A 20,519-nucleotide genomic window follows, 5' to 3' on the forward strand; every position below is an offset into this window, starting at 1 on the left:
CCTTCAAACCACGAACTGCATCAGGCCTGCCCACAGCACCTTGTTAAAACCCCACTGCCCCACGGCCACCCGCCCTGCCTAGACTACCCCCACGTCCCCGACCGAGAACAGGCCCCAGAGCGCGCCCCGCCCCGGAGCACCCTTGTGAGTGGGAGGGCAAGCTTGGCCGCCTGCTTCTGAGCATGTGCAGACTGCCGGGTCAACTCTGCAGGATTGCAGGCAGGCCAGGAAACTTCAGCTTTCCCGAGCACTGCTCTGGAGAAAACACACAGGAGCCTCTCAACACCCACCCAGGCTTTGAGGATCGAGAGAAATCATCCATTCTTAAAAATTTACCCCTCCCCCCATGTCCCCGTCCCAAGATATGGGGAAGAGGTGCATCTACAGAAAAGCTCTGGGACAGTTTCAGACTCCCTAACTGAGCTGACTGAAGCCAGTGAGTAGGGAGTTGGAGTTGAATGCTTCTTCAAGTGCAGTCTGTGGATTTGAAAGCAGCGCTGTTATCTGGTTCCAGTGATCTGGGAGTGGTCCTGCCTGCTCAAGACCCTTAGCAGTGATCTGGGAGTGGTCCTGCCTGCTCAAGACCCTTAGCAGTGATCTGGGAGTGGTCCTGCCTGCTCAGAAACCCACAGGGGTCATGCTCATCCCATCCGTGCTCCCACCAGCAGCTTGCCAACATCCCTCCTACTGCGGAGACTGAAGCAGTCCGGTAATTCACCTCCAGCGCTGATCAGCCACTACTTTTTAGTAAACCTGCTCGTTTGTATTGCCACATTATGAGCTTTACACTTACCAAGAATCATTTTTGTTGTTTCCAACACTGTTTATACCAATTTTAGTTTTTATTATAATTACTAATTTAATTTCATACTATATAAAATAAAAATATGATTACAGACAAAATTTTTTGTTTTATATCGAAACGAAGATCTGATATAAATGCAATGCTGAAACTGCTATAGAATTATATCTTTTTTGCTATAGAATTACCTATAAGGAAAATCATTATAGAAGATTTAAGGATTGTAAAAATCTAGGAGGGTTTTATACTCAGATTGCATCCTAAGTGTCTTCTGAGTTTTTAGTCCACTTAACAGAAACTGCAAATGGAAATCATTAGATGGTTTATTATGGAATGTGATTTACGCAAGACTGACTTTGTAGAACCTCAGATCCACATTCGAACAAATGGTATTAGATGGACCTATAAGGGAAGATTGACCAATTCTATTGTATTTATAAGTTAGGTTAAAATATTCAAAATTCTGTGTATCATTTTTATGACACTTCATCTTTCGGTTAATATGTAGCTGTCACTCCTGGCAGAAGCACTCCTGTTGCACATATTGGACTACTTAACTTCCTGATTATAAGCATTCAATCATTTCATGGCCCCTCTTGAAAGGCAAACACCACACCTGGCTTCCAAGATTCTTCAAGATATGGAAGTGGCAACATGGCAACAGCCTTTTTTTTTTTTTTTTTTTTTTGCCATATGTCTCCACCTTCTCTATGTTCCAAGCTCATGGACTGGAACACATCAAATGTTTTCTTACCTCAATTTCTTTACATAGAGTTACACCTGTTTGCCCTGCTCTGTCCATCTCTTTAGTGACCAGTCCATTTTTGTACTCCTCAGATCTTTGCTTAAATACATCTTCTTTTCTAGTCTTTCCCTGACCATCAGATCTAAAATTCCTTATTCTAGCTCATGATAACTTTAGTTTCTGTTCATTGAATTTATAACAATTTCCAAAAAATTTTGTACTTGTGGATTTGTTTTTTAATGATTCTACCATTAAACTCTAAGCTCTGATAATGACTTGATCTGTTTAACTCGTTCCTAGAACAGTAAGGCCTGGCCAAAAATAAGGGGGACTTAGTTTTGTTTGTTTATTAAACAAATGGATGAAGAATCAACTATGAGGACAAAATTAATGGCATATGTGAATCTGGTGGTATGGAAAGTTTTCTTCCTGCGATTATCGAGATTATCTATAGTTATTTTCAAGTGTAAAGTAAGAGTGAAAGGTGACACATACCAGTTGTTTTTCATTAATTTATATATCTGTGCCTCTAATGTGATTGTTCAGCTTTTCATGACAATTCTCTCGCCTTACTATAATGTACGCTTAGTGATCACATAGATTCCTTCTATCTTGTTCACTGCCATTCCTCAAACAGTATCTGGCACACAGTAAGTGCTATATAATTATGCTTTTATTGAAGGACCACCACTGGACAACAATATCTATTTTTAGAGTTAATTATGATTTCGGGATTATTTCCAGTTGTTCTGGCTAAAACTGAAAAGCATTACGCAGAAGGAATTAGCAGAAATGGGCTGGTTATTTACCCATTTCCCTTTTCTTCCTGCACAGAAAGATTTCCTTCTGCAGCTTCCTTAAAATTAGGTGCAGCAAATGATTCAGATAGGGACAGTGGTTTTGAGTGAAACATTTTCCAAGCCTGGCCCATAAAAGCCCTTCTTTCAAAAGTCCTCTATTTTCTTGAGCCTGGGCCACTGAGTGACCAAGTGGACTAGAACCTCTCTCCAAATGTTAACCCATGCTGTCTGCTAGGTGACGGAACTCATTCTTTTTTTTTTTTTTTTTTTAAATGTTTATCTTTGAGAGACAGAGAGAGACAGAGCATGAGTGGGGGAGGAGCAGAGAGAGAGGCACAGGATCCAAAGCAGGCTCCAGACTCTGAGCTGTCGGCACAGAGCCCGATGCGGGGCTCAAACCCACAAACCGTGAGATCCTGACCTAAGCCGAAGTTGGACACCTAACCAACTGAGCCACCCAGGCACCCCAAGGGAAGAACTAATTCTTAGTTGTTGTCAGACCACTGTTATTCTGGGGTTGTTTGTGCCAGTACTCAACCCACTCTGACTAATACAAGGGGTATTCCACAGTGCATATGAAGATGATATTTATATGTTTCTGACCATCACAGGTTTTTCTAAAAGTTTGAAGCAAGTTCTACATAAAGTATAAAACGCTTATGGCCAGCCAATGAAGGGCAATACGTGAAATCCTGAAAACTCTACTGATAATACAGTCAAACTTTGAGATCTCCTTGTAACTAGGAGGTATAAAGTTCTAAGAGATAGTTTCCAGTACAAATTGTATGCCATCTTCATGTGTCCCATGCTGGTGATATCAAAAAGCTGAGGGGCGCCTGGGTGGCTCAGTCAGTTAAGCATCTGACTTCAGCTCAGGTCACGATCTCGCGGTCCGTGAGTTCGAGCCCCGCATTGGGCTCTGGGCTGACGGCTCAGAGCCTGGAGCCTGCTTCTGATTCTGTGTCTCCCTCTCTCTCTGCCCCTCCCCTGTTCATGCTCTGTCTCTCTCTGTCCCCAAAATAAATAAACGTTAAAAAAAAAAAAAAATTAAAAAAAAAAAATAAAATAAAAAAAATAAAAAAATAAAAAAATAAAAAAAAAAAAAGCTGAAATCCACCCCCCCATCCTTTCAATATTCCAACTGGTCTGCTTCTTATATATTCAGGAATAGCTTGAGATAGATCATTCATTTCATTTTATTGTTTTTTGGATCCACTGAGACAGGAGAATACAAATTGCTAAGTAGAAGGTGGCCTTGCTGAGGGACAGCCAAAGCTTGAACTCTGATTGCTCTGATTCCGATCCTGAGTGTTGAGCCTTTGGCTTGCTGGGGCAGAAGCAAATATTTCAGGGAGGGATTTTCTCCTTTCTTCCTACCCCACCTTCCCATGTTTTACTCACTGAAAGAGGCTCCAAGTCAAACGGACAAAGACCCTTCTAAAGTGACCTCACTCAAAATCCACCTTGTTTAGTTAGTTCTGTTCTACTTCAAAATCACAAATATATTTGATATATTCTTTTATTAGGTACTAAACTTGGCATTTCAAATTTAGTACTTAAATACATCTAGCAATTACCTATGTAATGTGAGGTAGACTTCTAACAAAATTTTCTTTCCTTAGGAAGCTAATTTTTGAACATTAAGTGATTTGCAATCTGAACTATACAATCTGTCATTTCGCCAATGAGTCTTTGTGCCATGTCTATACTGAGTGTCATTATATGTCCCTCTACCTCTCTGATTCATCCATCTTTTCATTTCACAGCACCATTCTATTATCATTTCCAGGCCACTTGCAGTATGTCTAATTTGGTCAAACAGTTCTCCATCTTTTCTTTGTATTGAAATTGACTTACTTTGGGATATATAGTTTAAAATAGGTTTTTCGAATTTGTCATAAATCCAGCGCTAATCTTCATTAGTTACAGATAAATGTATAAATTAATTTGCATATTATATTAAGCTATCTCATCTAAGAATAGGAAATGTCTCTGTTCTTTTTTTTTTTTAAGTTTTTTTTATTTATTTTTGAGACAGAGTGAGACAGAGCATGAACGGGGGAGGGTCAGAGAGAGAGGGAGACACAGAATCGGAAGCAGGCTCCAGGCTCTGAGCCATCAGCCCAGAGCCCGACGCGGGACTCGAACTCACGGACTGCGAGATCGTGACCTGAGCCGAAGTCAAACGCTTAACCGACTGAGCCACCCAGGCGCCCCAAAATGTCTCTGTTCTGATCCCTCATGTCTTTGTAGAGAGTTTTAACATTTTCTATACATAGGTCTTGTATATACTTTATTAATTATTAGATGTTTTCTGTTTTTTACTGCTGTTTTTGTAAATTCATTGATTATCACTGATATAATGGAGTATTAGTGAATATATATATTAGAGAGAGAGAAAAAACAAACATGAGTGGGGGAGAGGGGCAGGAGGAGAGAAAGAGAGAGAGAGTGAGAGACAGTGAGAGAGAGGGAAGAGAGAGAGAGAGAGAGAGAGAGAGAGAGAATATCTTAAACAGGCTCCACTCAGCAGGGGGCCTGGCATAGGCCTACAACCTACAACCCTGGGATCATGACCTGAGCCAAAATCAACAGTTGGATGCTCAACCGACTAAGCCACGCAGATAGCTTATACTTTGAATATTTAAGTTGGTTTTCAGTTTGGCAACTTTGCTACTCTCCCATATTTAGTTCTAATATATTTTCAATTGGGATATTACATTTTGTGTTTATGGGTTTTTTTTTATTTGTTTGTTTTTCTGGTCTTTTTAATTCTACATTGTTTATTTGTAATTCTCTCCACTGTAATTTTATAAAATCAATTTTGCAATAGAACTGATTAATTCTTTTCAATTATCCAGTATTTTGTTGTGCCAGCATTCTATATATATATTTTTTTCCTGTTGTTGTTAATCTTTGCTATATTTCCCATCTTATTTTTATTAGTTTCCTTTCTCATTTCTTTGGGTTTTAGCTATTTCTCCTTTCCCAGCACCTTGAGTTTTGTATTTAATATGTCTGTTTCTGGATACCAGGGTTTCTCAACCTCAGCACTACTGACATTTTGAGCTATGTAATTCTTTCTTGTGTGTCTGGGGGCTTGTTTTGTGCACTGGGAGTGCTTAGCAGCATTCCTAGCCTCTACCCACTAGCTGCCAATAGCCATCCCCTCTCATTCATGACAATCAAATGTGTGTGCAAACATTGCCAAGTGTCTCCTGTGGTGGGAAAAAAATTATATGCTTTTGAGGGCCACTGGAAACTGACCAAAAGCATATAAAAACTGAGAAGTGTTTATCCAAGAAAAACTACTTAAGCTCAGATAAGAGCAGTGGCAATCGGTCATGATTCAGCTTTGGAATACTCCCTTATCCTCCAGCTCCATCAGTGTTCTACTTCTAAAGTGTGAGCAAGCCATGAAAGCAAGCAACTTTACTGGCAGGGGAACTGATTGGATTTGGAGTGGAAGATAGAAAAACTCCATGACCCAAAGAGTTATCTAAAACAAGAGTAATCTCAGTAGCAAGTGGGTAAGGAAGGCCAGTGTCCCAGCTGGCTTGAGTTTGCAAAACTGATTAAGGCAAACAACTAAGGAGCCAGCTAACAGGAAATTCAACAGGAGACCTGAGGAATGAGATAGCCATAATGGGCCTTGATTGGCTGTCTGAAAGGCTGTATGCACGTGCAAGGCTGCAAACATGTTCAGGAAAGACCAAAAAGAGCCCTAGTTGACTATACATCCTTGACTAGTGAGAATTTTTATGCATGGGCAAAAGAGACAGAAGTAGGGATGGCAGATATTAAAAGCTGAAGTAGGATTAAAAATTGCCTGAAGTGTATGTTTGTTCCTCAGCGAACACACAGATCCAATGGCAAAGGGGTGAAGATTTATTGCCACAAACTTACTGAGCACAAACTCTGATCAATCATGCTGACACAGAGGTGATCTCCAGGAAGCCACGATTAAAATAAACACAAGAATTAAAAAGAGAAAACAAAACAAAACTGAGTCATCAGCAGCCATACACCATACACCACAGGAGAGAAATGCTCCGCATGGTAAGTGTGGGCAAGTCACTAAACAAACACAGGAACTATAACCACTGTGAGCAGATCCAAATCCAAACTTACTACAATAAATTGTATATAATATCCAGTTACCAGCAAAAAATTAGAAGACATGCAGAGGAAGAGCAAAATGTGGCACATGTTTTGGGAAAAATAGTCTTGGATGTGGTCAAGATGTTATTAAATTCTCTGATGAGCACCAGATGTTGAACTTAGCAGAAAATGACTTCACAACAGCTATTTTAAACATGTCAAAGGAACTAAAGTAAACTATATTTAAAGAATAAAGGAAAGCATAACAACAATGACTCTTCAAATAAAAAATACCAATTAGAAATGGAGAAATTATAAAAGGAGAAACAAATGGAAATTCTGGAGTTAAAAACTACATTAACCAAAACAAACAAAAAATACACTTAAGGAACTCAAGAGAATGGCATTATTCATAACATCCAAAGAATCAAAACAATCTAAATGCCACTCAACTGGTGAATGACTAAACAATATGTGGCATGCCCACACAATGGGATACTACTCAGCAATAAAATGGAATACAGTATTCATGCAGTTCATATGGGTGAACTTCAAAGATATTATGTGAAGTGAAACAAGCCAGATGCAAAGGACTACATATTGTACGATTTCTTTTATATGAAATATCTATATACAGAAAAATTAGTTGTTTAGAGTTAGGGGAAGAAGCCAGAATTGACTACAAATGGGCATGAAGCTTCTTGTTTAGGTAATGAAAATCTTGTAAAATTGGATGAATTTAGTAAAATCATAGTTCACTTAAAATGTGTGAATTAGGTTGTGTGTAAGTTACATGCCCATAAAACTGTTAAAAACATTATTATGCATACTTCATATCAAATATAAGTAGGACTTTTTGGATCAAATGCATTACACTTTTGTTGCAAATAATAATAGTGTAATAGTATTATTAATGATTGTATATTTACCTTTCATTATGTACCATTGTTTGAGGCTCTTTAAATGTATAACGACATTATTTGTAACAATGAGAGTACAGATAAATAAATAGACACTCAGAAAAAATATCGCTAAAGGAACCTTGCTCAGGTAGCTTAACTTCCTAAATTCACGGATTCAATCAATGAATTCTATAATCTACGAGAGCAGTGTGTGTGGGTGCTTGTGTGTGTGTGTGTGTGTGTGTGTGTGTGTGTGTGTGTGTGTGCAGGCACATGAGACAGTATGTAGCATGACATGAGATTAATATTAAACAGTGTATGTTAAATGAAATGTAATGTACATAATATATCTTAAGAATTAATAATTACCAAGTAACATATATGTGTGTATAAAATCACTATTAAAAATATTAATTCCTTAGGGATTAGAATTACAATGATATTTTACTTTCCATCTAAGATTTTTCAAGAAATTAAGTAAAAAGTTAGCCTTTTGACGTTTTAACCACTTGAGAATGATAGTAGCATTTTTCTTAGACTTCAGACCTAAGCGTAAAAACCTAATAGGTTATAATATTTTGATACATATCTCAAAGTAAGATAAAATTTGATGCATCATCTTCACATTTTAACTGTGGAGCTTCAGTCTATATTCAAAAACATAACTATCTTACAAACCATTCTACCCTTTATTTTAGTAACCCAAATAGTCAAATCAACTGGGGAAAACAAAAAGTTTCTTTCCTTTGTTTAACACATGAAAAATTTATCTATTGCTGATTCTTTGACTTTGAATAAATTCGTAAGTTTTATTATAGCCCATTAAAAGAGGTGTTTTGCTGACACAGAGATAAAATAAATTATTTATAATCAGTAAATCTTCACGGTGTAAGAGTTTATACACAGTGATTATTCCAGACTGGTAAAAAAGAACATTTAACGCAAAATCTTACCACGCCAATGGAAAAGTAATTATTGATGATACTGTAAGGCACTGGGTCTCCCTTCTCATCTTTGTCATTAGGTATGACTTCAAACTTCCACCTGTCCAACATGATTTCTGTGCTGTTTTCAATGTCTTTTAGGATTTTCATCAGATTCTCACCTTCATAACCTAATGAAACAAAAATTATCTTGAGAAAAAAAAAATAACCAAATAACAAAAGCTGTATTTATGTGTGTCTGAGTGTGTGCATGTGGATACATCACTCTAAAGCTAAACAATGCATTTTAAAGCAAAGTCTAATACAAGATGAAGAATTAACTGTAATCGTTCAGCTCATAAAAATATTTTACCTTTAGCTTTAATTTGCAACTCACATTCCTCTCCTAGGGTGCCAATTCTCAGTATAGTCCAAGAACAAATGAATATCTCCACTGCTTATCCCCTCAAACCTATATCATTGAATTCAGAATGAAATTAATGCCTGCTTTAACTCTCTTTCAGACAGGCAACAGCCTTGACCCAGTTGCTGAAGTAAAAATCCTGGATGCAATTTTAGACTTGACCCTTTACAATCCTCCTTTATCTTCACACTTTGCTCTCTGCTGATATGGAACAACTTTCAGTTTGAGTAGAAGAAGGTCCTTCTCTTTCTCATTTTGTGCACTATATTGCCTTATTCTATATATCCAGAGTACCCTTTTCTTTTGGTTGCCTTGCTTCTGCTCCCGTTGCAGGTTTTATATTTGATAGCGCTTCTTTCCAGAAGCCACCCTCCCAAAATAAATGGCTTCTATACAGTGCCACAGCACACAGCTCTCCAAACTAGTGGCACCTTAGAACCACTACATTGCATTATAGTTATTTGCATTGTTCTCACTGCAAGTGTCCTTTACCAGGGCTTCCCGGGAGCAGATGCTCAACAAGTCTTGTTTTAATGAGTCTACTGCAGATAGTCAACATGGCCTGAAACTACAATTATTGCTTACTATGATATTTTCTCTTAAATGTATTTGTATCTATATAACCTTATAGTTCAGACATCCTAATCCCGGTTGTGTAATTTAATATTTGCTGTTAACCTCCCTAAATAGCGTCCTCCTCCTAAGTAAAAACTTAGATTTATTGTGAGAATTAAATGAGAAAATGCATACAAGGTCTTAGTATATGAGGCATAAGAATAGGAATTTCTCAACTGTATAATACTACTAATGATAATAGAATTAGAAATATTGTATTAAGTTAAATAATATCTCCCTCTCTAACTCTGCACACACATACACACACACATTCTTGAGAGTATATTTTGAATTGAAACAAGATTTTCATAGATTTTCTGTGTCCAACTTTGGTCTATATTTTAATAATGTATTCATTGAACAAGTAACTGCCTGAGGCTATGAGGCCTGATCAGAGGTGTTCGCACATATAACATTGGAATTAATTGGATTAAAAGAAAGAAGAATAGGCACTGTAATATGCCAATATTCTTTAAAAATAAATAAGTGTAATTATGGTGTATTTGTTGAATTAACTATTAGAAGGTAAGACAGACAGAAACTAGGAAGGCCTATTTCGGCGCCTACCATTACATTTTTCTTACACAGGTAAAATAATTATGTACTAATTAATACATACAGCAAAGAGTACAACAAACAATGATTAGACACATAGAAACATTAGAAGTATCACATATTATTTTCGTAGATGTTACATCATATTTTTGCAGTAAAATTCAAAAACTTTGAATATATATAATAATTTGCATACAATTGTACTCAGACATTTGGCAGGCTCCCACAATGTGCAGATTATAATAAGAGCCAACTATCTCTGGTTAGTCTTCCTCACGATGGGAACTTTAAGGAACATTCCCAAGCAGCTGCAAAAACTCCTTTTGTTTCGGGGAACTTCCCTATCTTCTCTGGCCCAACATGGACTGCCCATTTCTGCTTGTTGGTGAAAAAAAAAAAAAAAAAATCCACATCTGCTCATCTAGTCAAGCTGACTGGTTTTAGGACCAGGAGACCTCTTTTTGTCTGCCCTCTGGGCTTTTATCTGCCTCTGGACTTCTTACCAAAGCTCATCCCTTCAGCCTTGCCCTCCCTCTGCCTGTTTCCGCACCACCTTGGGTGCCGCCTAGAAACTGGTTCCTATACCATCCCCAGGGCCTCAGGCACCACCGGCTCCTCCTCCCACCCTCTGGTCAAGGGGCAGCAAGTAGCCACTCACTTCAGATTTCCCCTCAGGTCCCCCAGGGAAGAAGTAACAATGGGGAACAAATTAATTGACTTTTAAATAGGCACAGATGGAACATATTTGGTATTTAAACAAATTTAAGTTTGTTGGTTTCATTAAGATATGCACATCTTTAGGGTCATCAGCATTAAATATATAAAAATTTGTCTACTTAGGTTTACTAAAGGTCAAATAAGCTCATGCTATCTCTGTTGCAATTTGTTTGTTTCAAAATGTTCTTGGGTGATTGTTAAGATGGCTTTCAGGGTCTTTGATACCCTGAACCTTTGAAGTTTTGCTTGGATGATAAACTGGGTTAAATTCACTGGACATTTAGGACTTTTCTAAATCAGGTGGAATGCTAAAGCAGTGCTAACTAAACATAGGTTTATGCTTTTGACTTTTTTTTTTTTATTGTTTATTTATTTTTGAGAGAGAGAGACAGAGCATGAGCAGGGAGCATCCGAGAGAGAGGGAGACACAGATTCTGGTGCAGGCTCCCAGCTCTGAGCTGTCAGTACAGACGTGGGGCTCAAAGCCACAAACCGCCAGATCATTGACCTGAGCCAAAGTCAGACATCCAATCAACTGAGCCACCCAGGTGCCCCTATGCTTTTGACTTATAGCAGAAAAACTAACGATATTTGGGTCTGTTGGAAAACATGCTTTGTGCCTAATTGATTCATAAGTTTCCCATCTAAGGAATTCTGATGTAACAATTCACAATTGGTTACTGCTTAGCTTTCACTGGAGACTAAGGTTTCTAACCATTAAAATTCTGCTTAATGTAGTTAACACTGGTACAAATAAGGAAATAAGGAAGCAAGGAAATAAGTAAAAGCAAATATGTTTGTAGAAAAGTAGATGTTTAAGTTATAAGGAAAGGAAATACATTTTTGTTGACAGTAAAAAAAAAAAAAAAAAAAAAAAAAAGGAATTTTGTCCTAAACAAGACTGGTAGTTTGAAGAGAAATGGCTTGGGACAAAATCTGAATGCAAAGGAAAATTGTAGAAGGTTCGTGCAGGGAAATCTTTGGAAAGGAATTTTATGTGTGGTCAGGGAGACTAAGATTAAAATGAACAGATTTTAAAAGTACCCTGGTATAAGATTAAAATTCCCCCTCCTTTGAGCCAAAGACTGGGAAAAGGGTGGCAATACCCTCGTTGCTGGCCTCCAAATACTCTACATTTGTGTTTCTGCAAGGCAGATGAATATGGCCTGTGCCATATGAGGGATGGATGGATGGCTATGATATATAGAGGGTTTTTTACTGAGATACATGGGAGCCATTTTGCTACACTTAACCCAGTGTCTGCCAATGTGCAACAACCTCTATATTGTAAAATGGATACCCACATGGCTGGAATGTATTTATGTGGGCAATGCTGGAAAAGGCAGGGGAATAGACCTCAATTTTGACGCTTTTAGCCCCCCTCAATGGCCAATTTTATCATTACAAAAAAGGTTTTTCACCAGCCTTTTGACATGTATTTGTAAAGAGGAACAGTTTTTATTATGATCAATACATAAATTACTGTACAGCCAAAAATAAAATTAGCACATCCTCTACATCCAGGGAAGTCTTGCTTAGTCACAGCTGATACCCCCAAAGTCCCACAGGTGGGAAATGGAGGGGTGTGAGCAATCAGGAAGACAAGGTCGTTCTTGGAGGTAGGGTCAAGTGCGGGTAAAAGCGACTACTGCCAGCACCTCACAAGACTGACAGGGCTTTTGGCTGCCAGTTGCATAGCCAGGCTAAGTACAGTGGTTAGGAGATAAGGTTTCTTCTGGACAGAAATAGGAAATTGAGATAAGGGATGCCTATTCCTCCTTTTTCCTGTAGAAATTGGAATTCTATAGGCAATTGGCAATTCCCCAACCAAGTCCAATCCTCCTTTTGGATGCATTATTACAAATTGGGATAATTTTGATCCACATACCCTGAAAGAAAAGCGACTCGTTTTCTTTTGCACCAAGTCTTGGCCCCAGTACAAATTAGAGGAGGAAAACAGGTCACCAGAGGAAAATACCAATTATGATACTATCCTCCAATTGGACTGTTTTACAAATGTGAGGAGGAATTGAGGAGAAGTCCCCTATGTTCAGTGTTTTGGGGGCCTTAAGAGAGAATCGAGTTATATATAAGGTCCATTCTGGCCTGTTGGCAATGCTTTCCAAGAGTTCATAAGAACCTTTGCCTGTACCCAAAGCAGACCTAGAAAAGGAGAAAGGGAAGTCTTCCATCTCAGCCTCTTCCTCCTCAGGTCCTCGATCTGTACATTCAGACTTAAAAACATACACTTCTGCTCCCTTCTGCCCATGTTATCCAGGCCCTCCCCATAATGCAACAGGCATATTTCCCCTACAAGAAGCTCAAGTGCTGGAAGGGAGGACACAAGGAGGCACCACTGTGATAAGATTACAAGTACTTTTTTCATTACAAGATTTAAGACAGATAAAAGGAGACCTAGGTAAATTTTCTGATGATCCAGATAGACATATAGGGGCTTTCTAGAATATTCTGGAAAGATATAATGCTTTTGCTGATTCAGACTCTTAATGAGACAGAGAAACATAGGGTTCTGGCAGCAGCTGAGAGATACGGGGACTCATAAAGCAACTCATTAATTATCATGGGACTAGAGGTCCTATAGGGAACCAGAAAGGACCCAGGCAGTCCTGCTCCAAGATCCTAATTGGGACTATGACCATCTCATTGAGGAATGGATGGCTTTTGTTTTTGGAAAAATTAATGAGGTCCCAAGTTAAACCTTTAAATTATGCTAAATTAGCCACTATTACGCAAAAACAAGATGAAAACCTGGTGGCCTTCCTGGAAAGGTTGAGGTTAAATATATGGGTATCTCCCTGACACCCCCCAAAGCTGCGAGGATCCTAAAGGACAAATTTGTCACTCAACCAGCCTCAGATATTTGGAGAAAGCTGCAAAAAGTTGGCTGTTGGCCTGGAAGGGACCCTGGAGGAGTTCTTTGGAGCTGTCAAATGGGTACATTACAACTGAGATCATGAGGAGAGTAAGGAACAGAAAAGGAGGCTTAAGAAAAAATCTGAGGCCTTGGTTGTGGCTTTCCACACTATGTCACACTGGATTTCCCTAGGTCCGGAACCAAGTGCCATTTACTTGTCCATTCCGGGCACTGGGAGTCTGAATGCCTTCAGGGACCTCTGTCTATGAGGGCTTGAATAACCAATGTCCCTGAAAGAGAGTGATATAGTCCAAGGCTCTTTAAAATGGCTCCACAAAACCAACTAGCTATCGTAAACCCAAAGCCTCTGGTAACTCTGGATATACAAGGTAAACCAGTTGATTTCCTTCCTGACACTGGAACCATCTTTTCTGTCTTCCTTTCCACTCCCGGCCAACTATCTGAACACTGCATAATGATGAGAGGCATCTCTGAAAAATTTTTCTCTCAGCTACCAGGGTGCATATGCGAGACTTGATTTTTTCATATTCTATTTTTTTTAATGTTTATCTATTTTGAAGGAGAAAGAGTGTGTGAGCAGGGGAGAGGCAGAGAGAGAGGGAGACAGAATCTGAAGTGGGCTCCAGGCTCTGAGCTGTCAGTACAGAGCCTGATGCAGGGCTCGAACTCACAAATTGTGAGATCATGACCTGAGCTGAAGTTGGACACCCAACTAACTGAGCCACCCAGGCATCCTAAATTTTTTCATATTCTTTTTTGATAATGCCAGAGAGCTCCACTCCCTTGCTAGAAAGAGATATTATGACCAAATTAGGGAGCTATAGTGCTATAGTGCTATAGTGCTATAGAGCTATAGTGCTACTAGCTCCAGGATAGATACACAATTGCCTAAACTAACAGCAATCTGGATATCAAAGAACAATCTTTCCTTGAGGTAAATTTAAATACCCCTCATGGAGTTGTTCCTATGGAAACTGGACAGCCAGAAGAAGATCTGAGGATTGAGAACCATAAACTAGTTCAGGTACTTAATTATTCTAACTAATGATATCACAGGATCCAAATAAGTATGGAGGAAGGAAGAAAACTACAGTCAAATTGGTTTAAAAAATGACCAGACATGTGAGGAATTTCTTGGATGGCTACAATGGGTCTTTCCTTCCTATGGTTAGGCCTCCTCCTTAAGAGGCATTGCATTTTGCCAAGAAGCATAAAATACCTAGGAATAAATCTAACCAAAGATGTAAAAGATCTGTATGCTGAAAACTATAGAAAGCTTATGAAGGTAATTGACGAAGATATAAAGAAATGGAAAGACATTCCCTGCTCATGGATTGGAAGAATAAATATTGTCAAAATGTCAATACTACCCAAAGCTATCTACACATTCAATGCAATCCCAATCAAAATTGCACCAGCATTCTTCTCGAAACTAGAACAAGCAATCCTAAAATTCATATGGAACCACAGAAGGCCCCGAATAGCCAAAGTAATTTTGAAGAAGAAGACCAAAGCAGGAGGCATCACAATCCCAGACTTTAGCCTCTACTACAAAGCTGTCATCATCAAGACAGCATGGTATTGGCACAAAAACAGACACATAGACCAATGGAATAGAATAGAAACCCCAGAACGAGACCCACAAACGTATGGCCAACTCATCTTTGACAAAGCAGGAAAGAACATCCAATGGAAAAAAGACAGTCTCTTTAACAAATGGTGCTGGGAGAACTGGACAGCAACATGCAGAAGGTTGAAACTAGACCACTTTCTCACACCATTCACAAAAATAAACTCAAAATGGATAAAGGACCTGAATGTGAGACAGGAAACCATCAAAACCTTAGAGGAGAAAGCAGGAAAAGACCTCTCTGACCTCAGCCGTAGCAATCTCTTACTCGACACATCCCCAAAGGCAAGGGAATTAAAAGCAAAAGTGAATTACTGGGACCTTATGAAGATTAAACGCTTCTGCACAGCAAAGGAAACAACCAACAAAACTAAAAGGCAACCAACAGAATGGGAAAAGATATTTGCAAATGATATATCGGACAAAGGGCTAGTATCCAAAATCTATAAAGAGCTCATCAAACTCCACACCCGAAAAACAAATAACCCAGTGAAGAAATGGGCAGAAAACATGAATAGACACTTCTCTAAAGAAGACATCTGGATGGCCAACAGGCACATGAAAAGATGTTCAACGTCGCTCCTTATCAGGGAAATACAAATCAAAACCACACTCAGATATCACCTCACACTAGTCAGAGTGGCCAAAATGAAGAAATCAGGAGACTATAGATGCTGGAGAGGATGTGGAGAAACGGGAACCCTCTTGCACTGTTGGTGGGAATGCAAATTGGTGCAGCCGCTCTGGAAAGCAGTGTGGAGGTTCCTCAGAAAATTAAAAATAGACCTACCCTATGACCCAGCAATAGCACTGCTAGGAATTTATCCAAGGGATACAGGAGTACTGATGCACAGGGGCACTTGTACCCCAATGTTTATAGCGGCACTCTCAACAATAGCCAAATTATGGAAAGAGCCTAAATGTCCATCAACTGATGAATGGATAAAGAAATTGTGGTTTATATACACAATGGAATACTACGTGGCAATGAGAAAGAATGAAATATGGCCTTTTGTAGCAACGTGGATGGAACTGGAGAGTGTGATGCTAAGTGAAATAAGCCATACAGAGAAAGACAGATACCATATGGTTCACTCTTATGTGGATCCTGAGAAACTTAACAGAAACCCATGGGGGAGGGGAAGGAAAAAAAAAAAAAAAAGAGGTTAGAGTGGGAGAGAGCCAAAGCATAAGAGACTGTTAAAAACTGAGAACAAACTGAGGGTTGATGGGGGGTGGGAGGGAGGGGAGGGTGGGTGATGGGTACTGAGGAGGGCACCTTTTGGGATGAGCACTAGGTGTTGTATGGAAACCAATTTGACAATAAATTTCATATACTGAAAAAAAATAAAAAAAATAAAAGGGAGTATAGTCAAATCCTGATACACACACACACACACACACACACACACACACAAAAGAGGCATTGCATTTTGGAATATTAATGCTTGTTGGCCTAACATTCTCTTTGTATGTCATTTGTAGAAGTTGTTGCACATGCCAGAAAATAAGACATCCAAGAAAATTTTGCTAGTCCAGATTTTCCAAACACCTGCCCACTATATCGGACCATGGATCGACCTCTAAACTTGCCCTGACTAATGTTCTCCTGTCATTGCCCCTGCTCAGCAGGAAGCAGTTAAGATCAGGCTTTGTCCCAGTTCCTAATGGCAGTTAGGAATCATGTGTTCAGAGGGTGGGAATATGATAGGAAAAGGATAGGATTCAGTAGGCAGAGGGAAAGATTAGGAGCTGAGGTCCCTGAGTGGGAAAAAACACATATTTTTTAACAAGGCTGGAAGGGTCTGACCATAGCAAACCCCCTCAGGCTTAAGGTCTCTCTTTTGAATACAACAGACACCACCTACTCCCCCTTAAGTTCCCCTTAGGAATTTGACAAAAGACCTGGCAGACTTGAACACAAAACCTATGACCCACAAGGAGTGGTGTGGCCTTAGACTACCCCTCATACAATGGAAGTGAACTAATCAGGAATGGACCCAGCACCTAGAGTTATCCAGCTAGTAAGGTAGAACCTGAGAAGGAACAAGGGGGAAGGGGAGGGAGGGCTAATCAGAACCTTATAAAACAAAGCCCTTTGCCTATAGTCACTTTCGAGTGTCCCCTCTCTGTAAAAAGATCTTTCATACTATTCTTCCTTTCTCATCTTATACTCTAAAAAAGTTTTGTCTGCTGCTAAAAAAAAATATTTAAACTTACATAAATTTCATATTTTTAATAGTTCTGCCCTCATTCTTAATGTTGAATGTCTCCTAAATTTTTAATTTCTTATAAAGATAATAAATATTATCCCGCAAATGAATTTTATATATTTTCACAGTTGAACTGAATAAAAAAGTTAAGTATCTTCACCTATTGTGCAAATTCTACTCATTTGAAAATAAATATGATGGTTTTCAGGTGTAAATCAATTTACATATACTAATGTAATATAGTATGGTACAATATAGCATGGAAGTATAGTACAATATATATAATATAAATATATAATATAATATAATATAATATAATATAATATAATATATAATATATTTTGTATTACATATATTCAGCAGATACATGGATAAATAATAATGCTTTAAATAAAATATTAAGCTTGTCCTCAGCTACATCTCAGGTTAACAGCAGCATGGTTCAATATAATGCTAGAAAAATGTAGGAAGAGCAACTGACCAGGAGAGAACAAAGTAGAAATGGATTTAGTGAAATTTAACTATTAGAGCTAGATTCTAGTAGTGTTGTTCACCTTAAAATCTTTACCATTGGTTATTTTCTCAAAGTTTTTATGGATAAGTATGAAAAAGTCTAATGCCAATCAACCTTCTGCCAAATAAAAATGGAAAGAGACAGGCAGTAAATCTATTTTGAGAATCACAACATCTGCAGTTGAGAGCTAATTTTCAAAGGTGAAGAATTCCAAATTGTAGTCCCCAATTTAACAAGTGTCTACACCCTACTTGTTTCTGTTTATCTATGAACAAGCTTGTTAAATAATGATGTGTAACTATAAACAGGATTCCAAAACTCAAGAAGGTCATACTTTTTTTTAAAAAAATACTTATCAAAATCACTAAATATATAAGTAAAAGCCTATTTCTAGAAAAGAATGATGTTATTTTGCTTCCATTATTTTGATTTAAAACGTATAATCCCTCTAGGCTAAGAAACAAAATAAAAGCATAATTAATATTTATTTTCCATTTAATGATGCAATATTATGACCAAATGTATCTGAAAAGCCACAGGGGTGACTGGGGGGCTGTTGGTTGTCTGACTTTTGATTTTGGCTGAGATCATGATCCCACGGTCATGGAATCGAGCCCCGCATCAGACTCTATGCTGACAGCACTGAGCCAGTTTGAGATTCTCTCTCTCCTTCACACTCTGTCCCTCACACTTTCTGTCTCTCTCTCAAAATAAATAAATAAAACTTTTTTAAATTTAAAAAAAATAGTCATAGAAATTTTTATAAAGGAAAGTCACATAAAGGAAAGCAATAACATATATTTGTAAGTGTGTGCCCCGTCTAAAACTCTCTTATCCCCTCACTCTCACGAAACATTTTCCCTGCCATAATCTTAAATTTTTGTTAGACTAATTATTGCCAGAAAAACTGCAAAGAGAATGTAAACTAAGTATTTTCAAATGCCCTAGGACCTCCTACATTCTTCCAGTGTTACATTTTCCCAAATATATTCTTATCAAACAATAAGCTTAAAGTCAACATATTACAGTGACCAAAAGTTAACCAATAATTAACCAAGTGATTATTTTCTTTCCCAAATGCTAAGCATGATGATAATTACTACAACTACCTAAAGTACTCAGAACAAACATTAGGCAAACAATTTGATAGCTTGGTATCAGAACCCACAAGGCAGACACTACCATTTTTTCAAATCTGATGAGGAATCGGCAGTATGCAGTTGTTAAGCAACTTACTTGCTCGAAGTTAGCTACACACCTGGTGAGAAATAATCACACTTCAGAGCACGTTGCTTTACCAAATGGTATCTCTATTTTCCTAATCACTCCACTTAGGCATCTTGCTGTTTCCCTTAATACCTTGCCTTCCACAAAGCTCCTATCCACTCCACTGGCAGGTTCTATCAGTCCTTCCCTGAAAACACAACTCCAGTTTGTCTACTTGTCTTCATTTGCTTTATCATCACCCTGGCCCAGTCCTTTTATTCTCTAATTATGAAAACAAGTACAAGTACTTATACTTATAGTACAAGTTCTTATTTGGAAAATAAGGCTTTATCATTTGGAAATAATGCTTTATCATCACCCTGGCCCAGTCCTTTTATTCTCTAATTATGAAAACAAGTACAAGTACTTATACTTATAGTACAAGTTCTTATTTGGAAAATAAGGCTTTATCATTTGGAAATAATGCTTTATCATCACCCTGGCCCAGTACTTTTATTCTCTAATTATGAAAACAAGTACAAGTACTTGTACTTATAGTACAAGTTCTTATTTGGAAAACTGTGATTGTCTACATTTTCACAATTTCTTCTTAAGTTTATGTTATAACCCTCAATTAACCTATTTTTGAAAACATAAATTTCATTGTGTTACGCTGCTTTTGAAACTCTTTCCAAGTTTCACTTTGTGCTTCAAATTCAATCTAATAAAGTTCTTAACAAGACCACCAAGCCCCAGCATTATTTTGGCTCTTGATTATCTCTCCAATCTCCCCCACTCCACTGCTATCCACTATCTCTCGACTGATTCAAGAGTCACATCAGCCTTCCTTCAGCCCTTACAGTTTAGGAGGCTAATTCTCCTTCCCTATATTTTAAATCCAGTTTAAATGTTACTTCCTCAGAGAGGTGTTCCTGACCGTCTAGCTGGATACTTTCCCCCCATTATTCTCTAAATATGTTTGAGTCTTTCAGAGCTTTGACATATACTCCATATATTCCATATCTACAATTCATGTGTCTTTGACCACTGATAATAATACTTAAAATTGTTTTATAAGAAAATCATTAGAAAATGTTCAAATGTAACTTCTATTTGATTTTGAGATTGAAGGCATTTATAAGTTTAGAATCTAAACAAAATCATTAATTTTCAAACATCAAAAATATTTTTTGAAAGAATACACAAGAAGCCACATGTGTGATTCTCTTCCTTTTAATCAATATGCATGTGTAAGTGCTGGCAAACACTAGCATCTTATAAGTAATGGTTCATTCTATCTGTCTGTTGGTCTGTAGATTCTATGAGATTTAACTCAGTGTTTCATGATATCCTTTTACTAAATTATATCCCTAATGAAACTCACAAATATATAATATACCGAGTTTTTAACTTAGTCTCCAATTCTGACATATACATATACATATACATATACATATACATATACATATACATACA

The 20,519-nt window shown here is 37.9% G+C and overlaps 1 protein-coding gene across 13 annotated transcripts in view; it reads right to left on the reverse strand.

The window, feature by feature from the left end:
- The window catches only part of DGKB (diacylglycerol kinase beta), a 715,307-nt gene that overhangs the window by 403,756 nt on the left and 291,032 nt on the right, over positions 1-20,519 (reverse strand). For all 13 annotated transcript variants that reach the window (XM_042919264.1, XM_042919230.1, XM_042919249.1 and 10 more), the window contains one exon: positions 8,304-8,464. In XM_042919264.1, the coding sequence (XP_042775198.1) occupies positions 8,304-8,464 (161 nt within the window). The remainder of the gene's footprint in view (positions 1-8,303; positions 8,465-20,519) is intronic.

Source organism: Panthera leo, chromosome A2 (assembly GCF_018350215.1).
Source record: "Panthera leo isolate Ple1 chromosome A2, P.leo_Ple1_pat1.1, whole genome shotgun sequence".
NCBI classification, from domain to species: Eukaryota; Metazoa; Chordata; class Mammalia; order Carnivora; family Felidae; genus Panthera; species Panthera leo.